The sequence below is a fragment of the Lepidochelys kempii genome, chromosome 16, assembly GCF_965140265.1.
Source record: "Lepidochelys kempii isolate rLepKem1 chromosome 16, rLepKem1.hap2, whole genome shotgun sequence".
Taxonomy (NCBI): domain Eukaryota; kingdom Metazoa; phylum Chordata; order Testudines; family Cheloniidae; genus Lepidochelys; species Lepidochelys kempii.
Window position 1 is genome coordinate 23,952,514 of NC_133271.1, and position 20,873 is coordinate 23,973,386.

General features: G+C 45.0%; 1 protein-coding gene across 13 annotated transcripts in view; it reads right to left on the minus strand.

Moving 5' to 3' along the window:
- The window catches only part of KCNT1 (potassium sodium-activated channel subfamily T member 1), a 178,180-nt gene that overhangs the window by 71,413 nt on the left and 85,894 nt on the right, over positions 1-20,873 (minus strand). For all 13 annotated transcript variants that reach the window (XM_073314262.1, XM_073314260.1, XM_073314263.1 and 10 more), the window contains 2 exons: positions 7,041-7,120; positions 768-867 (listed from right to left, as the gene is read on the minus strand). In XM_073314262.1, coding sequence (XP_073170363.1) covers positions 768-867; positions 7,041-7,120 — 180 coding nt within the window. The remainder of the gene's footprint in view (positions 1-767; positions 868-7,040; positions 7,121-20,873) is intronic.

Here is a 20,873-nt window from a genome sequence, read left to right on the forward strand (position 1 = left end):
ATCACTGCTCATTGAATTGTTGTGGGACTCAACCAAGGTGGAGGAACGTGAAATGTTCCTGTTTATGTTCACTACCGCCCTCTAGTGGACAAAACTTGACCTGCTTATACGTATGACCAGCAGGTTCCCGTTGATCAACAAGCTAGCAAAGTTTGAAGGCCTGTGATTCTGGAGCGGGACACGAGTTCAGGTTTCCCCATGCCACAGGTGTGTAACTAGCTGGTGATCGTGTCCTGTTTCCAGCCACATCACTGTACCTCAAATTTAAGTTAGCATTCAAGCGTCCAAATGGAAAGGGAGTGAAATAAGTTATCAGATAAGATGAATAGCAACTCAGAAGAGAACACACAACGTGGCTGGAGAAGCAGCACTCTTCACCTTGTAAGAGGAAAAGAAGCAAAAGCAGATGCACGGCTATTGCCCACAGAAATCTCCTCGCCTCTGGATAGAAACCACTCCTTGAGGGGGACAGTTGGTTCGCTATGGACTATTCCCCATTGCAGCAACTAGTGAGACTCAGCACTACAGTGAGGAGAACAGAACATGAGATCCCTTTATCTGGGACTGGACTATGGTGGAACTTCTGAGGGTATCGTCACCCTCACAGCCACTTAATTGCTAGTAAACCGGCTCTAAACATGAAGTGCTGTCTGCAGACCAACAACACTGAAAGATGCTTAGAGACAATCATGATGGGAGCCTAATAAATACCTGATGATGGATTAGACAGATAAAAATCCACCTTACTGCGGCTAATAGACACTCACCATCCTATTCCCTCTGCTGGGTTGTCAAGTAGAACACGTACAATATAGAGAAGACAAGTGAGAAGCTTCAGGGAGAAGTTGAATAGCCGTATCCTTAGGCCTGCAATATAAAAGACAACAGGGTAAGAGGCTAAAAAGAAACAAACATCTTCCTCTGACTGTACTGCAGGGCTTCTGATGTATGATAGACACACAAAAAGATGCACAGTCATTCCGAGCAAAAGAGGGGGGTCATAAGAAAGTTGGAATTGCTGAATCAGACCAGCACGGCACCTAATGCAATATCTGGTCACTCACAGTGGTATTAGGTGCGGCAGAGGAAGACACAAGAAACCCTCCCACTAGGTAGTTATCAGATAACCTACTATCAGGGAAAATTCTCTCATGACTCTCATTAGTTAGAGGCCTGAAGCAAGAGGTTTTATATCCCCTTCCAAACATTTTAACCTTTATTGTTATAACTCTGATTACCCGCAATAATGTCTAATCTGGTTTTAATCACGCTTAGCTCTTGTCCTTAGTTATACCTTGTGGCAGTGTGTTCCACAGGCTGATTGTGTAACAAGTGAAAAAGGATTTCGCTTTGAGCTGATCTGAATTTTACAGCCTTTCCCTTTCAACATTCATTTTTGAAAAAGAATATCCTGACTCCTTGGTGACTATAAAATCTCTTCTGAAGTGTAACTTTGGCCCCGTTCTGCCACGAGATCCACATGCGAGATGGAGGAATTTTCACTGGGTGCAATGGGAAATCATTATTATGGGACATTTTTTGAAAAGCTGAATTCAACCAGGCATCTAATTTCACAACCACAATCAACTGCAAATGATAGCAACGTATCTAGCTAAGGAACTTATATGGCCCCCATTACCACAGTTTCTTTACCACGCCAGAATCTTAATTGGTTTCTGTATTTATCCCCACAACTCCTCTGAGAGGCAGGAAATCGTTATTATGCCCATACTACAAGTGGGGAACATGCTCAGAGAGACTAGAGTCCAGATTCACAAAGGTATTTAGGCACCTAACTCCAATTTATTTCAATGGGAGTAAGGCACCTTGATACCTTTGAGGATCTCCACCTCACAGAGTAGGGAACTGAACCCATGCCTACTGAGTCCCAAGCTAGCTTCTAACCACTGGACCATCCTTCCTGTAATGGCCTGGATCGTCTGCCTGTGTCAATGGTATAGTTCCACATTCTGGCCCTAGATGTCCGAATAGACTCCTACGTTCTGTTTGCAACCACAGTTGATTGTGCCAGGAATTGGTGATGGACACACAACTAGGGGCCACTGGATATCATTTGGCCCAAAATCTTTAGAAAACACGGTGCCCATAATGGGGAGAGGGAGAACACCGCAGCAGAGGTCCCGTTAATGTTACTGCATCCTTGGAACATCTGTTTCAATTGTATTTAAACACCTATTATCCTTTAAGCATGAGAATGAACGAACACAGTAATTTATGCTGCTTATTATAGCATGCATGGTAGGATGGGTAATGATTGCTTTTCTGGCTATTAGTAGAGCTTGCAGGAGACCAGGAATGCTGTACGAACTTTGCTCGAGGCTTGTAGGGTGCACTCCACATCCTACACAGCTTCAAATAACGAGAAGGCCAACATAAATAAACAAACAAAAAGAGTTGGCTCTTTGCAAACCCCCTCCCCCCAGTATGGAAGAAAGGGATGTGGGCTGTTGAGGTTTTTATCCCCAGAATCAGCTAGCATCCATTTAATAAGACTCATACAACCAAGCTAGGGTCCAGTCTTTGCTCATCACATGGCTCAGTGGTTTGTAGGAGGAGGAACAGAACATTCAAATTGCCACTTTATCAACTCCCTCCTCTTCACAGCCAGTTTAGCAGGCTATTACTCAAATTACCAGTGAGAAATTCAGCACATTTCCATTAAAACCCTCCTCTCCTGGGCACCCGCTCTCATGCTACACACCAGCTATTTAACAAGTATATGACCCACAGAGAACAAAAGAAAGTGTGAAATTATAAAATTAGCTACTAGAGATTCCCTGCGGGCAGCTAATGCCTTCCCTCAGCCAGAAAATAAAAGCCTGATTCTTCGAGTGGAATTAATCTGGGGAGTCAAAGAAAATAGGTGATATTTCTGAGACAGACGAGAGGAATCCATGGCCTGAAATGTTTAGAAGGGAGGGAGCAGCAGCAGCCTGGAGGTTCCTGTCCCTAGACAAGAAAATTCCGGAGGTGGAGCTCACGTAGAGTTCCAACACTGTTGGAAGTTCAATCAGGGAGCCCCAGCCCTATAAACATGCCACTATTTTTAACAAAAATAAATCCAGCTTCATGCTATATTGTATAATGATTTACAGCAGGTCAGTTCATTCTCATCCCACAAGAAGTCGTCCATTGCCAGAACTTCCCAGGAGCAATCAATTATTCTATTTTTGTCACTCACAATCCCATCTGGGACACTTTCTGAGGTCTCACTGGTGATTGGTAAGCAGCAGACATAATAGCTCTTCTGTTTTGATGGAAGTGTCCAGGGCACATTCATTAATGTTTGTGTCAAGTTTAATAAAGGGTAAAAGAGGGCACATGACTCTTGTGAGGGTATGTCTAGACAGCCATCACTGGGTGTCATGGCAGCTCAAGCAGACATACCCGAGCTAGCTTTAAACTAGCTAACTCGGATACCAGAGCAGTGAAGTTGCAGCAGCCTGGCCTGTACAAACCTACCCAAACTCTGGGTAATGACTTGTAGGGTTGCCCGCGCTGCATCTCACGCTGTTACAGCTTCACTCTTCCAGTACCTGCCCTAGCCACATTAAAGTTAGTTCAGGTAGGTGGGCGTGACCTGCCCACTTAAACACTATTCTGAGGGTTTAAATAGGATTTAATTAGTGCACCTACCTTGTGCTGTCCTCTCCGCACAGGGGTGAATTTCACCCACACAGAATAGAACCTCATCGAGACAACCTAACATTTGCAGAGCTTCTCTTTGTAACATGGCATTTAAGACAACACACCCACGATGTTAAACCGGGAATCAGGGATGTCCCATGTACTGCTCTTTCACTTGTACAAGAATGTATAGCTTAAAGGGGGGGTGGGAAATACGTGGAAAATCACTTCCTATTAACCTGGGAATCCCTGAAGAAAAGACACGGAAAGACACAGGAGCCCTGAACTGGATAATAACTTGTAGGTGTACACAGCAAGGAGAAACAAGAGCCCCATAATAGCTTTAAAGGATGCAAATTTATTACAAGTTCATAATTAGTTTGTCAAAGATCCACTCAGCAAATGCATTTCAGAGTACTGTAACTGGCTGTATCATATATACAGAATATTGATTTGTGGTTATCATCATGAGTGAATATTAAGTGATGTAATATTGAGGTTCTTGCACATCTGGCTGCCCACATCACCCTCTTCATCTCTGTTATATTATATCTACGAGTGGTCATTACTCACAGTAACTAATTATTAATTATCAGGGGGTAGCCATATTAGTCTGTATCCACAAAAACAATGAGGAGTCTGGTGGTACCTTAAAGACTAAGATTTATTTGGGCATAAGCTTTCGTGGGTAAAAAACCCACTTCTTCAGATGCATGGAGTGAAAATTACAGAAAATCTGTAATTTTCACTCCATGCATCCGAAGAAGTAGGTTTTTTACCCACGAACGCTTATGCCCAAATAATTATCAATTAGTTTCCCATTCTGCTGCCTCTGACTGACATGAAGTCCTCAGCTTTAATAAGAATGAGACAGACGTGGTTATCCTAAACACCTGGAGTAACCAGTTAATTACAAATAGTAAACAGACAGATGGCTGACCCATGGCTGACACTGGGAGCAATGTTCCCTCTAATTTTTGACAGGATGTGTACGCAAAATATTTCTTATGTGCAAATTTTTGAAGCAGAGTTCAAATTTGTGCGCCATGAGGCAAATGCACCCAAGCGAGTTAAAAAGCTTATACATTTAAAAAGTTTTAATTTGCAATTTGTGACAATAGTTTTACACCATGTTATTTTATAAATGTAATTTTTAAATACTTAGAAAAAGGAAATTTAACTTCCTTTCCCTTTCCTCCCCTTGCCAGCTAATAGAATCTGGCTGTGTTGATAGATGGTGGGCAACAATGTCAAAAGTTGCCCGTAAATGATATTTCGGCCTGGCTCCGATGTAGTATTTCATTTTTTGAGTGCGCGGTGTTTCGCCGTGCGCGTGGGGTTTAGGATCTCTGTGCGCGCGCACTCACGCACAGCTTAGAGGGAACGGTGGCTGGGAGGGGTATAGCCATCTACGAGACAGTGCCAAGGAGCTTATGTACCAGCTTCCGTGAATATTGTGCCTGCTGACATTAAACCAGATTCCAGCTTCACTGCATGCGCGTGCCCCTTGAGTCACACGTACATGTATGTTTCACCCCAATCAGAAGATTGCTCCCATTGTACACATCACTGCGCCACCTTGATGGCACAACCATCAGATGTTGCACTGCCCTGCATGCTGATCGGGTATACGATCAGGGTGAGAAGCAATGCAGAGAATAAAACCGCTTTACATCTTGTCCTGCACCACTGCCCCCCACCTGCAATATTCCCTCTCACTGGAACTTGCCCTGCTCTGTCCAGCCTTTCTAAGCTGCCAAATCTGATATCCCAGTAACAAATGCCTTAGTCTTGGGTCTCCCTCTAAGCTGTGGGCATCATAGAATTTAGTGACTCACTACTTCTGGGGTAGACAAGCTTTCAAGCTACACTGAGCTCTTCCTCAGGTCTGGGAAAGGTACTTAAGAGTGTCACAGCTAAATACAAGATTGAACAGACAGAATATCTGCTAGTTACTTATGCTAAACTAAGGGACCATTCAAGGTGAACTGCACCATTAAACACCCCTGTAGTCATAGGACAAATGTGGGGGGGGAGTTAGTGGGTTACACATTGTTGTAATAAGCCATAAATCCAGTGTCTTTAAGACCACGATTTTTATGGTCTAACAGAGTTATGAATTTAAGCTCTCAGGCTTGGATTTTGAAAGTGTTGTGCAGGTTTCCTTTGAGGATGACTGATAGGTCAGATAGAGAGCGATCGCTTTGTGAAAAGTGTTCACCCACAGGTGATAGGGTGGTTTTGTCTTTTATCATTTTACTCTGAGAGTTCATTCAGGAGCACAGTGATTGTCTGGTTTCACTCACATAGCTGTCCTTGGGGCGTTTGTTTAGTGCATTGGATGAGGTATGCCATATGTTGTGATAGGCATGTGTGGGACCCATGGATCTTGAAAGGTGCGTTATGGGGGATGTTGTTCATTGTAGCAGTGGGGATACATCTGCAGGTTTTGCATCTGTTGTTCTGGCAGGGTCTGGTGCCGTTCTGAATTGGTGTCCTGGTCTGTGGGGAGCTCACTTCTGATGATGAGCTTGGAGAGGCTGAGGGGTTGTTCTGATCAGATAATAGGAAGAGGAAGAGCTTGAAAGCTGTGTAACTCGAAAACGTCTCTCTCTCTCTCAACAACAGAAGTTGGTCCAGTAAAAGATAATTCCTCACCCACCTTGCCCCTAATAGTCTGGAACCGACATGGCTACAACAATACAGCATACTACAGGGGTAGTCATTTCGCTTGTAAATCTAGAGGCGCTGAGCATCACCCCTGTAAAATGCAGCTAGGTGCCATAGTAGTGAACACTCTATAAATGCCGGTGATGCGGACAATAGAAATATAGGGTGCTGCTTTCCTGTCCTCCCTGTGGAATCATGTTCTTCTCAAGAAAGGAAACCCACTCCCACACCAGTCTGCTTTCACAGATGAAACTCGTTAACCCAGCTACATCTAAGGCTAACACGCAAAAAGATAGTCCTCAGTGCTGGGAACCGGCACTCTGAAAAATCGACATCAGGGTACAGAAGAACCCTTGAGGCAGCACTGCCAAGGGTACGGTGCTGAAATGTTGCAACCACTAGATGGCACTTGCTTTCCATCCTAGGACTGATGGAGACTGGTCAATGTGAGCAGCAATTTATTGCTCAAGTTAATAAGTATGCAAAAAAATGTATTATCCTACACATTGTAATCCATCACCTCCATACAAATATTGCTCAAACAGATTTGCTGTGGCTAATAGACCTGAGAGAGAGAGAGAGAATCTCTCTCTTTCTATTTTGTAGCCAGTTAGATTTTTCTTTTTCCCCCCGCTCATTCCTTTCATTTCAGATAACCTAGTTATTATTGTAATTACCAGGAAAATAAAACTGTCATGGAGTGTCTTGGTACAAACACTTACTTGATCTTTGGTTTTTGATGAAGAACAGCTTGAGACGTTCTTTAAAGGTGTTTTCATTTACATAGAACTCAACCTGTACCCTGTGAGCAGAAAGGAAAGAGAACTGAATTAACTGGGGCTGTCGTTAGTAAAGGTTTCATCTCAAAATCTTCCCACCTCTAAATACGTCCCATACCACCAGGTGCTGTTTCTATATTTCTCACCCACCTTTTCCAACAATCCATCCTGTGAACAAGATTTAAATAAGAAACCATTAGAATGCTGCACAGAGCAGTAACCAGATGTTACTCTGGGGCCCGATCCCAAGCCCGATTCTGCTCAATTTATGTTGCTCCTAAAGCACAAAAGGTCTGGAAAGCAGCCAAAACTCCTACGCAAACATTTACAGCCGAAAAATAGAAGATGTGCCAGGGTGTTGCAAGGTCTGGCCTGGGGCTATGCTGAACTATTCTGGCTCCAGGATGGGGAAGCTGCAGATGGCCCTCCTGCTCTGATCAGCTACTGGAAATGAGACCTTGCGGTGACAAAATGCAGCCATGATAATTACCTGCATACACATACTTTAAAAAGCCATAGCAACGCATTAACCTGTAAGACAGACTACGGCCTCTTAAACAAGCTGTGTGGTTAACCCAATCACCCCATGTGGGTACAAGCTGCTCCATCATGTCCCGCAGGACAACAGATTCTAGCTCCTCTAAGCACACAGGAAGAAAGTTCCTCAGCAAGTCAGGATCAAACTGGGAAGATCCATGTTAATACCGAGCGTGGCACCTACAAGCTGCTGCATTCAGAAAATTGGTGTGACCAGTTCCTTATGGCCATCACTTCACAGCAAGTGGGCAGACATGTTCTGCACTCACTTCCAGCGGCCACGTGATCAAGGGGAGCCTCCCACAGGCCACACTGCAGTGGCCTAGTCTGGCAGTCGCAAAGACATGGCTAGCTGAGGTGGAAGCACGCCATGGGCCATACAGGGGAAGGATCCCTAATTGGTGAGATCTCCTCCTCAGCGGGCTCAGATCCGTGTAGTCATGACGATACGCAGCAGCTGAAGATCTGGCCCTTAGTGTTGATAATGGATCAAGTTTTAACGTAACCAGAGAGTTAGGAAAGACCTCCCTGCTGCAGCGTAGACCCTGACTTCCCCAAAGGCATTCTCTGCCCTCCGACAGCCATTTGCGCTCACAGCCCTTTCCTACAGCACCTGGGCAAAGGGAGCGACCGATAACACCTCACTCCTTGGCAACCCGTTAGAGACCCAGCACCATGTCACACATGGCAAGGGCCACAGCACAGAGAAACGGCCGTGGTTGCCTGACAACTGGCAAATGAAACAAAAATGGATGCATTTGTCAACCAAAGTCACCTGGGAATCCAGAAGTTCCCCATAACTTTTAACTTCTTGGGCAAAGGATAGATCACCCCACTCAGAGGAGGCGGTCCCCATTCCTGCCACACCCTACCATTACCTCTATCTGCTCTGGAGCAAACTACAAGTGCCTTCCTCTTGACCAAGCCCTTCCCGCTATCTGAAGCCCTCTGAAATACAGCACAATAAATCTCCCTGTGACGGCAGTTCAACCACAACGGGGGCTGCTGCAGCATCAGTGGGTGAGAGGAATGTGAGAGAGGATCTACAGACCCAACCCCGTGGATTTCGCTGGAGGATTTGCCTATGTGAGGACTGCAGGTTCAGGTAACAATACATCCATGTCTTGTTTTCGAAAAGAAAAACACGTGCCATTTTCAAGTTCCTAAGAGGATACCCACCAGAGAGCTAAAAACTGTTTTTAAAAGGTACTTGCCCATGTTACTTTAGGGCTCCCAGGTGAAAATATTTTATAGTTTAACCAGAAAATTGCACTGTTACCCAAACTAAGTAGAACAGCTGCCTTCTTTGCTGGCCATTGTCAGCATTATTAGCTACATGTTAACTTCATTATGGAAACATAATTAATGTTTAGTCTGATGAGACTGCTCTGCCCAAGAATGGTATGTAAATCTTCAATGAGACTGGCTGGATTCAGTGTTATTATATTGTTGCTTGTTCATCATGTAGTCAGTTATTTTATCTACTATTCAGTCCATTAGGAGGTTATTGCTTCAACTCACTGTATGCCATATTTTAACATGGCATGTTGATAGCGGATCTAATCTTGTTAAAGGCAACCAATGACTTGTTTTCTGTGTAATGTTCCAGGAATAATCCTTCCAAATTCCTGACCAGAACTTTGGAGCAACCAAAGAAACACTGCTTTCCTTGAAAAAAGAAAAGGAGGACTTGTGGCACCTTAGAGACTAACCAATTTATTAGAGCATAAGCTTTCATGAGTTATCTGATGAAGTGAGCTGTAGCTCATGAAAGCTTATGCTCTAATAAATTGGTTAGTCTCTAAGGTGCCACAAGTCCTCCTTTTCTTTTTGCGGATACAGACTAACACAGCTGCCACTCTGAAACCTGCTTCCCTTGAGAATTTCTCCCAGGTTTTACACTGAGCCCAGTACAAGCTGGGAAAGGATTTTAGGAACTGAGTGAGTGCAGTGCAAATAGCCATCCAAGATCTGAAGGGCTTCCAGGGACTCAACAGTCTACAAGAAATTCAAGCCAAAAATTTGGAGCACTGTTGCTTCACACATCACTGACTTCCAAAGTACTACATATAAAATATGAATGTCTTTCTATTTCAGGTAGAGGGTGGTGCCTGGTTTTGCATCGTGACTTTCACCCAGGTAAAACTAGATGAGGCTTGGTTTGTTTCGTTTTCACTTTATTGCAAGATTTACAATATTCAAATCTTCTCCAAATAGCTTCAATTCCATTACAACCTCCCCAACTCATACCTCATCTCTCCTTAACCACCCAGCCTTGCTCTGCATTCTGAGTTTGCTCCTGTACACTCAAAGATGAAAAGATTTAGGGGGTCTTTAACGCTGTCACTGTTGCAACAGAACGAGAGTGGTCATGAGGCGTCAGAGATTCAAAGGAACGTCCTCGTATGTTGAAAGGCAGGGCTTGCCCCTTGTAGCAGCTATGTTCAGCAGGACTGAAGCTGTTAAAAAACAAACCAAGTCTACAAGACGACAAATTACCTCTGTTGCTAAGATACCTGATTTGACCATTCCAGCCAAACCTCCAATTGCTGCCAATTGCCTCTGAATTTTACTTGACATTTGGGTATGTTGATGGTTTATTGTATCAAAGGAATAACAACGCCTGACAGGCAGGGAGTCTCCGGGGGACCTTCATCAGGCTTAAGGCTACAGATGGTGCTCGAAGGCCCTGAGGGGAAGGAGTAGCAATTAACATTAAATAAGGCCCAGATTCACCACAACAGCTACTATTCTACACACAAAACCTCTCAGGCCACCTTCTTCTCCTCTACTACCCCCGACAGATACTTCCTCCAAATCCTGTCGCCTGTCCCCACCTATAGACTTGCTTCTTTCTCACTTGGACAGTCCCGGTCCACCCGAGCTCACTCGGGCCTGGCTCAACATCCCGTTTCTAAGTTGTACGGAGAGGAGAACTCAGCAGATTGTTCTGCCTCATGACGAAGGGAGATGGAAGCACAAGTGCATCAAACGCAGAGGTCAAAGTCAGGCAGGTCAATACCTAAGCACCCAGAAGCCGTGGGAAGGAAGGTTTCCCGTCAGTTACATGTGTTATTTCAGAATTTATAAGGCCAAAGTCCAACCCAAAGCCAAGGCTCAAGCAAGGTCTGAATTTTATCCTGGATCCTCTGCCTAAAGATCAAGAAGGCAACTCAGCGAATGCCCTGTACTTCAGCCATTGTTTGTGGCTGACCTTATAGTCACCTGAATAAATGGCACAATGGGGAAAAGGGAGGTGATTTTAATATGAAGTGCAAATCTCATGCCTGGATGCTGGTGCTAAAACTGAGACGGGCTGGCAGAAGTCAGAGTCACAAGCCTAAGAACCAACCTGAGGGTGCAGATCTGGGAATCCATCGCTCTGTTATCCAGGATGTGCAACCAAAACCAGTCCCCTCCCTTGCAATACCTGCATGACAACTGCAACTATTTCCATTTTCATCTGCAAAAGTGAGGGAATTGAAACCCTAGACTTGTTCTAAGATGCCCAAGGCTGTGGGGGAAGCAGAGTTCGACTGCCGTAAAAGTATCTAGAGGCCTTTACAGACACTCTTGAAGCACCTCTCTTTGGCATTACTGCAGCTTCCCAGGTTGTAAATTACAGTTAGATTTGCTAATCAGAGCATAAAGGATTTTTCTGTAAATTAGCAATGGCTCTGTGTTTTATATTATAAGCAAGAAGGAGCCCATTAGTTACTATTAAACCTAGCAAAGCAGCCAAGTGCAGTGAATTAGCAATCTCTGTGCTTCACTGCATGCTGTCTTTAGAATAACTGCTATTCTTCTTCTTATTATTATTATTATTTTTTAAAACAACAACAAATTACCAGAGATAGTTGAAATATGATTGGGGACTGAAATGAAATGACCCGGGCATGAAAGTGGAGAGCTGCGGTTGTCATGCCATCCTCCACTATCCCATTCCTTTGCACCTATGTAACTGCCTGCACATATGGGGTTAGGTCTCGCCAAAAATTCAAGGCCTGGCACAGCCTGGACGGGAAGATTATTTAAAAGGAAGCCGGGCTATCAGCTTTAACAGCAGGGACAGCTAAATAAATACTTATTAGGCAAGAATGCCGAGCAGCTGAGGCATGGAGAGCAAGAGGGTTTTTTTAGAAAACCTGGTCATGGTTTCAGAATCCCTGTCCAGCCAGGGGGGGTCTACCAAGAAGCGCTGACATTTTGATGTTACTGTCCCCAACCCTTCTGCTGGGAAGTCATGAGACGTACAGGAAGCAAAGGTCACCTTTGGAGTGAATGAGAGATCAGCTCCTCTGAGCTGTTTTCTGGTAAACTCTCTTACTAAGTTAAAACTATTGTTGGTGAATTTAGGACTGTTCAATTCATGTATAAATATAACTTTATGAATGGTAAGATCATCATCCCCAGTTACAGTAGCCAGGATGAAAATGTGGAAGGGATAGAAAAAACCTTACAAACTTCAGGCCACAAGCCGACTAACTTCCTGGGGCCAGGAAGAAACTTCCTTTCCTCTCAGGAATGTTATGCATGATCACTTCACACCTTCCTGTGAATGATTTGGGACTGGCCACTAGCACAGACCGGAGGCCCGAATGGACTGCTGGTCTGGTCTAGGACAGCAGTTCTTTGGCAGTGATTGGGTTATGCCACGTGGAACTAGATAACACAGTGGTAAGTCAGGCCCGGAGGGAGTTAAAGACATCAGCCCTCAAGTTAGACCAAAGCACACTGCTGCTAATCCTGCCACATCCCCAAAGCTACTGCTGAAAAGACTGCATTTAAGGCAAAGCCGGAGGCTTCTGGGTCATCAAGCTACATTCAGCCTCAGACACCAAGTCATTGGGCAAATCACTTCACCTCTCTGTGTCCCTCAGCCAAAGCAGGTGGAAACTGGGGGGAAGAAACCAAGGACCTTACAAGAGAGCAGATGCTGTTTTCCTGACTGAGCTAATTACAGAAGAAACACCCTGCTAGCTTGCCTGTACATACACTTGTGACTACAGTGATGCTGGCAGAGAGACTGCGCAATATGCCGTTTCACTGGCAGTATATTACTGAAAGATGGACTCCATAGCACAGGTGATAACAAACAGACCGCAGCTGGGAGATCTGGCATTCACGCTGCTCATGCTGCAAGGCGGGACGTGCTTACTAAGACAGTTTGCAGCTCTCAGCTTTGGGTGGAATGAGCAACTTGTGGAAAGAAATTTGAACAGACATTTATACCTCATCAGGAGTAAGGGCTGGAAAATTTACAGCATTAAGCAAGGAAATCTATAAGACACACAAAGAGCCAAATGCGCCCGTGCTGTAAGCCCATGGAGCTTCTCCCAGTGTACAGCAGGCCCAAAATATTAATGCCCTGAAAGAAGGCAGGAGGAGAAACGTACAGGGCTAGACGTGACTACAAGCACCATGCACCGCTCATCCTCCACAATCAAAGCTGAGAAGCTGGAGTTTAGAAAGCAAACAGAATTCCTGGAAACTCCAGGCAGTTTGTAGTTTTATAATGGAAAGAAGGATCTGAATTGAACACAGCTGGAATAATAGAAGCTACCTGCAAGCAACTTTGTCATCCTAAAACCCATTTTGCCTGTTTGTCAGTTGCTCACATGTTAGAAATGGAGACAGGGAACAGACCAACAGCCTGCAATGCTCAGATGGTGCAATACAATTCTGAAAAATGTGACATCGCTCCCGATGTAATGGGTTTTTTGAGATGATGAATATAGCAGAACTCCGAGAACCATATGCTGCTAAACAACATGCACACAGAAAAACTGCCAGGAAAAAATATCAGCAAAATTTCTGAAAGTATTTACATCGGCACAGTCTAAATGATGTGTCAGTTCCAAGCAGAAATAAATGAGAAGCTTCGTAAGAAAGCTCAGGCGTGTTAAGATGAATTATTTCCAAAGTTAGACTCACAAAACAATTTATCTGTGTCAGGGCACATTTTTTACAAATAAATCAGATGGCTGGAAATACTCACTACATGGCACGCATGAGCTCACTGCTCTCTGTCTTTGTTAAAACTTGTCATCAAACACGGCAAGCGTCTGGTCTCCAGCTAGGGCACTGATCAATATATGCTAATTCATCAGAGCTGCAGAGAATTAAACACATCTGTACAAAAGAGACGCTTTCCAAAAACATGGCCTGTCTTACAGAAACATTTGCGTTAGTTATGAAGAAACCAGCAGCAACGTCACTCTTAGGTTTCAGACAGATGGCGAGCTGATCTATGGCAGTACTAGTCACTTAAAAATTATGAATATAAACACTGATAGATGAAAGCACTGAATGATTATAGAAGATATTTCTCTATGTGACAAACGACTGTATGTATTCATCAGTTATAAACTGCAACCATACAAAGAAATGCTCTTAAGGCGAGCTAAAACGGCAAGATCTCTGCAGCAGGGACTGTTCTTTCTTTCTTTCTTTCAACAAGACAAAAGAAAGACAGACAGAAAGACAAAATCGCAGGGTCTACACACTCTCATTCTTTGGGTCTGGAACCAAATTTTACAGCTGGCTCTGTAATGCTCCTAAGTTCCTGAACCAAAACCCCAAGTGCCCTGGGAAATTACCACTGGCAGTTCGAGTGCCTCTCCATTCTTAAATAAATAGAATAATTAAACTGTATCATTCAACAGCTGAGTTGTTTAGAATTCTCACCGGACCCTTCCCTCCCCCTTTCATGACTGTAGCAGAAGCAGAGAATTTAGAAGTGGGGTAATCATCAGAAAGTTATTGACATAATTATGGGAGACGGGAGGAGGTGTCAGCACCCCAACCTTGCTGGGCAAGAGGAGGAGAAGGCCATCCCAGCAAAGCACACAACCTGGGCTCTGGGATCAGGCAGTACTGAGTGTGTTCAAATATATAAGGGAAATGACAGGGATGAGGTGAAGGGACCCCACACAGTCCTTGGAGGGGAAATGGAGTTAAAACCCATCCCAAATGTCTGCACCCCCTCACACTCTGCAACCAGGGATGGGTGGATTAGCAGGTGCTCCCCCATAAATGCTCGAGCATCACGGGCAGCAGGACCTCAACTCCCTGAAGGTATAAACCTGCTGGGAGGGAGATGGAGAATAGAGGAGGAAACAGTGAAAACAGACTCCCAGAGGTCCACAGATGCACAAACTGCCACTCGCTCCTTCTTGCGACATTCAGCACAAAGTTGACGAGTCTGTTTAGTAAGCATTCAGGTGGGTAAATAAATGAGAGGTGTCACCTCTGCTTGACTTCACTTAAATCCCTTGCAAAGGCAAAGGTCTGCCTCTTGGGCAAATGATCCCCTCCTCCCTGAACCAGGGGGCAAATCCTCACATGGGTACTCTACACACACTCAAGCATGCCAAGGGCAGCAGCCCCAGCAAAGGCATCGAGCTCAGTCTGACCCAGAGCCAGGTATGTCCTGATTTGGAATAATGCAATAGTGGGGTTCGCACAATTCTGAGACACAAATACCGCCAGGCACTGTTTGTGCTCCACATTCAGCAGGCATTTTCAAGCACATCAGCTGTTAGCCGGAGGGCCTGATCGAGGCTCTCAGGCAGCTTCTTTGTTCAAGGAGTCATTTGCACACAGGGGATTGTTCAGAAAGGATTTATTTTGGTGGGCGGGGAAAGCAGAGATATAAACCCACCTCTGCTGCAAATACAGTTCAGGGCAGAATGTCATGGGGTGGGGAGGTTCCCATTACTGCCGCCTCTGGCTGAGAAAAATGATCGAGCCGTCTTTCAGAAAGAAAGAAGGCAAAGCCCAAGATGCAGCAAGGAGGAACGTTTTGCTCCAAGTCATCACGCCCCTTCCACGGACAGGATTTGCCAGGTGGTGGGTGTATTATTGATGCATTCAGAGGGAACCGGGGGCAATCTTCCTGAAGGTGAGTTAGCATGGCAAATAAAGCAGCACGTTATACTCAGGGCGAAAAAACCAGGCCCCGCTGTTAAATCACCTGGTGCTTTCAGGCTAATGCACACATGGATGCCTGCGCTGTCTGGTGCTACCCGTTCAGGTAGGAAGCTGCAGGTCACCTCCTGTAGCTGCAAGCCGGCAGGTTACCATCTAGCAGTTACGTTAAGTGCCCAACTCAAACGAATGGGCTGCCACTGCACAAGGCGAGAGCTTTAAAAGGGAAAAGGTGCAAAGTCCTGTGGGTAGCTCAGTGTAAGTCACCATAAATAGCAGGAGCTGCTAGGCTGCCTTTCCCCTCAGGCTCTGCCCCCTCCTTTCAGCAGACGCCCTCGGGCCCAGTTAAAGAGAGAGCTGAGTGAAAGGGACCAGCTATTGCAGGTGCCTCCCTCTCTGGGCACCCACCTTGAGGTCTGGTAAAGGGGACTGAGGTGCAGAAGATGCTGGGCACCCTCCTCTACCCCGGGCTGGCTGGGGTAAGTACCTGCAAGGGGCTGACATTTACCCCAGGCAGGGCAACTCCTGCAGCCCGCAGCTAGCAGCATCAGGAAGGCAAACATGGGCCACTGCTCCTGTACGAACCACAGCCGGCATCCGGCAATGGCTGCTTAGAGCCTCCCACGTACAGCACTAAGCAAAGAGAGTAGGCACCATCATCAGTAAAATACCCCCACCAAACCAGTCTCCTCGAACCGTCACTCAGCGATTTGAAGACAACAGGGCAGCTGTGTTCTTCAGGTTAAAAAAGCCTCCTTCTTGCCCTGAGCTACCCATAGGACTTTGCACCAACTCCCCCCTTCCCCCGCAAAAAAACTGAGACACCCAAAATCACTATAGTCATTTTTAAAACTCATGGCTAGCGCTTTGAAAGATTCACCTGATCAACAAAAGCACTGGGAAGCAATGAGAGGACATTAGGGTACCTATATGACAACACCAGACCCTTGGAGCAGTGATTCAGTCCCGGGGTCAGGGGCATGACACCATTGGTACAGTGGCATTGTGCTCACTTACACCATGATGGGATTTTGTCCTTGGACTCTCCTATCTATCTTTACTGATTATTTATCGAAGGCTTGTAGACAGATTTTTTTTTAAAAAATGACACATTTAATTCCTACGTAAATCAGGATCCGACATCATCAACTTGAGCTGGGCATCATGTGGACAAGCACCCCACAACACAGACCTCCTAATGAACCTCAAACTAGACAGACAGTCCCCCTGCCATCGCAAACCCACAGTGTTTACCACCCATGCAATGGCTTTTTGATGTAGATGAATTTAAAGATCTGGATACTCACTTTCTCTTGTTGACCAAGCAGAGTTTGAAACTGAACCCATGGAGATTTTATTTCTGGGAGAAATCTTGCAGCATCTCCCCCAGTCTTTCCAGCCTGGATCCACCCTAGCTGGACTTGTTTTGACCCACTCTGATAATAATCAAAACAAGCCTAGTTAAAAGCCGATTGCTTGAAAGTACTGTAATTACTGTCATTATGCACTTCATAATGCCTGAACAACTTCATTTTCGTAGTACAGGCTTGGTTTCTTTTTGGGGTTTTTTTTTTTTTGGTACTTTATTAACCTAGGATCACAGGCAATTTGTTCCAAGAAGATGAGCTTCCAACAAAAGACATTTGCGTATCCTAACAAGTACAGATCAAGCTAAAAATGAGCACCGCTCCAATCTCAGGAACTAAAAAGGAGCTGTCTGGATAACTAGGAAAAATAAGCAGTTTCATATCTCTGCAGATCTCTTGTATGATAACGGTATCATCCCTAGATATTTCGGGAGAAGGTGAAACAAAAAAATGTAGCCCTCTTTCCTAAGGAAAAAATGGGGCTGAAAAGTTAACACAAATTAATATGCAACACAAACAATAGCAGGACACCGCACATAAAGCTACAAAGCAGAGCTCTCCCAGGTGAGGTGGGAAAGAGAGGGTTAAAAAGAAGATGCACTGTTCCAGCAAAAACATGAGATCCAGAATTTTTTATTTCCATGAGACTTACATGGATATTTCAGACTGGAAAGTCTGCTTACAAACTCGTCCCACCTCAGGCCCTGTGCCACGACTGACTGGCAGATCTGCACAGCACAACCCTCCTCAGATTCCCTTACTGCAATGACAGCTGGGGATGTTTTGAAAACCTAGAAGGCTCCAAAAACTACTGACCAATCAAAAGAGTGGGTTAATATAATGCCAGCTTGCCTTGGATACTGCTGCCATCCAGATGCTTTTTAAAAAGACAGGGGGAAATTCATTCCTAGAAAACCAGTGGAGCTGCAATGGGGTTCATTTAATCCCTAGTTTATGATGTTTTCAAAATTCAATTTTTATAATACTCTCAGAGGAGGAAAGAAGGTGTTGAGTGTAAAACACAGGACTGGAACTCAGGAGATCTGGCTCTGCCACCAACTTTGTGTGTTACCTTGGGCAAGTTACTTTATCCCACTTTTACAGAGAAGTTTTGTCACTGGGCATTGTGAAGCTTAATTAACATTTGTAAAGCTCTCTGCAGTTCTTGACTGGAAGGTGAGAGGGAATAAATGCAAATAATCATTATTGTACCTTAAAAGACTCTTTTCCCCCTCCCAATTTGGCAAACACTGGAATTTTCTTCTCTCTAGTTCAAGCATTTTTTCATATGCACATGGCTGTTTAATCACACCACCAACTAGCAGTTCACACATCTTTCTGCAACAAATCATCCCATTATCTTACCACTGTCATCCTCTGATATTAGCAACACAGTGAATCCGGGAACTGTGTTGGTTAGTGAACCAACCAGAAAGGGGGAGCAGAGATACATGAGCCTTTGTGAGTGTGTGGGAACATGGGACATAGGCCTGGAAGGGCTCTCCTGTGGCACTGAGTCCAGTCCTGTGCTATCACAGGCAATCCTGATATATCACCCAATTCTGAAACTTATCAAGCTCCACCCTAAAACCAGTTAGGTTTCTTGCCCCCACTTCTACTGAAAGCCTATTCCAGAACCCCAATCCTCTGATGGTTAGAAACCTTCTGATTTCCAGTCTAAATTTACTCATGGCCAGTTTATCCCCATTTGTTCTTGTGCCAACATTGCCCTTTAGCTTCAAGAGCCACCCCCGCCCCTGCTGTCCAGCCTTTCTTCCTCCCTCCATGTATTTATAGAGACTAGAGAGCAATCGTATCTGCTCTCATCCTTTGATTTGCTAGGCTAAACAAGCCAAGCTCTTTCAGTCTCCTTTCATATGAAAGGATCTCCATTCCCTCAGTGTAAGAGGGCCCCAGTACACTGCAGCTTAACCATTATTTAAATGGCTTTATTCTTGTTTCTTCACATGATTGAAGTTTGTTCCCTGGATATATACTAGGTTTGTTTGTTTTCGCTGTAATAATTGTGCTGTTTGCATTCAGTAGGTGAGTTGCTTGCTGTATACGCTGAGGCTTAGCAATGCACTTGTTGCACACATAATGTAAGCCTAGCCTCGAGTTTGCAACTACAGACCAAAACAGAGAGCTTGTTTGAAATGAGATGGTGCCACCCAGCATGAAGCTGCATGGGAGCTTCTTGATATTACCTACATCAGTGGTTCTTAAACTTTTGTACTGGTGACCCCTTTTCACACAGCAAGCCTCTGAGTGCAACCCCCCTTATAAATTAAAACACTTTTTATGTATTTAACACTATTATAAATTCTGGAGGCAAAGCGGGATTCGGGGGGGGGGAAGGCTGACAGCTCGTGACCCCCTAAGAAATAACCTCACGACCCCCTGAGCGGTGATGACCCCCAGTTTCAGAACCCCTGACCTACACCATGCTGCAAAGCAACAGCTTGCAACCCTGTTACTTGGGTCACTGTTAGTCAAAGCCAAGCAGCAATCACGCAGTTCTAAAATGTAAATACTGCAAAACCTGGAATTTATGTCTTCTAAAAGCCGATTTTATGGCTAGAGCCAGGTTGTTTTAGGTGGAAACAAGGATGGAGCAGAAAGAGGGTCAGACCTAGGTGATCTGGAGTTGCAGCTAGCAAGAGATGTTAAGAGTAACAAGAAGGGTTTCTTCAGGTATGTTAGCAACAAGAAGAAAGTCAAGGAAAGTGTGGGCCCCTTACTGAATGAGGGAGGCAACCTAGTGACAGAGGATGTAGAAAAAGTTAATGTACTCAATGCTTTTTTTGCCTCTGCCTTCACGAACAAGGTCAGCTCCCAGACTACTGTACTGGGCAGCACAGCATGGGGAAGAGGTGACCAGACCTCTGTGGAGAAAGAAGTGGTTCGGGACTATTTAGAAAAGCTGGACGAGCACAAGTCCATGGGGCCGGATGCGCTGCATCCAAGAGTGCTAAAGGAGTAGGCGGATGTGATTGCAGAGCCATTGGCCATTATCTTTGAAAACTCATGGCGATCGGGGAAAGTCCCAGACGACTGGAAAAAGGCTAATGTAGTGCCCATCTTTAAAAAAGGGAAGAAGGAGGATCCTGGGAACTACAGGCCAGTCAGCCTCACCTCAGTCCCTGGAAAAATCATGGAGCAGGTCCTCAAGGAATCAATTCTAAAGCACTTAGAGGAGAGGAAAGTGATAAGGAACAGTCAGCATGGATTCACCAAGGGCAAGTCATGCCTGACTAATCTAATTGCCTTCTATAACGAGATAACTGGCTCTGTGGATGAGGGGAAAGCAGTGGACGTGTTGTTCCTTGACTTTAGCAAAGCTTTTGACACGGTCTCCCACAGTATTCTTGCCAGCAAGTTAAAGAAGTATGGGCTGGATGAATGTACTATAAAGGTGGATAGAAAGTTGGCTAGATTGTCGGGCTCAACGGGTAGAGATCAATGGCTCCATGTCTAGCTGGCAGCTGGTATCAAGTGGAGTGCCCCAAGGGTCGGTGCTGGGGCCGATATTTTGTTCAATATCTTCATAAATGATCTGGAGGATGGCGTGGATTGCACTCTCAGCAAGTTTGCAGATGACACTAAACTGGGAGGAGAGGAAGATACGCTGGAGGGTAGGGATAGGCTACAGAGAGCCCTAGACAAATTAGAGGATTGGGCCAAAAGAAATCTGATGAGGTTCAACAAGGACAAGTGCACAGTCCTGCACTTAGGACGAAAGAATCCCATGCACCGCTACAGACTAGGGACCGAATGGCTCGGCAGCAGTTCTGCAGAAAAGGAACTAGGGGTTACAGTGGACGAGAAGCTGGGTATGAGTCAACAGTGTGCCCTTGTTGCCAAGAAGGCCAATGGCATTTTGGGATGTATATGTAGGGGCATTGCCAGCAGATAGAGGGACGTGATCGTTCCCCTCTATTTG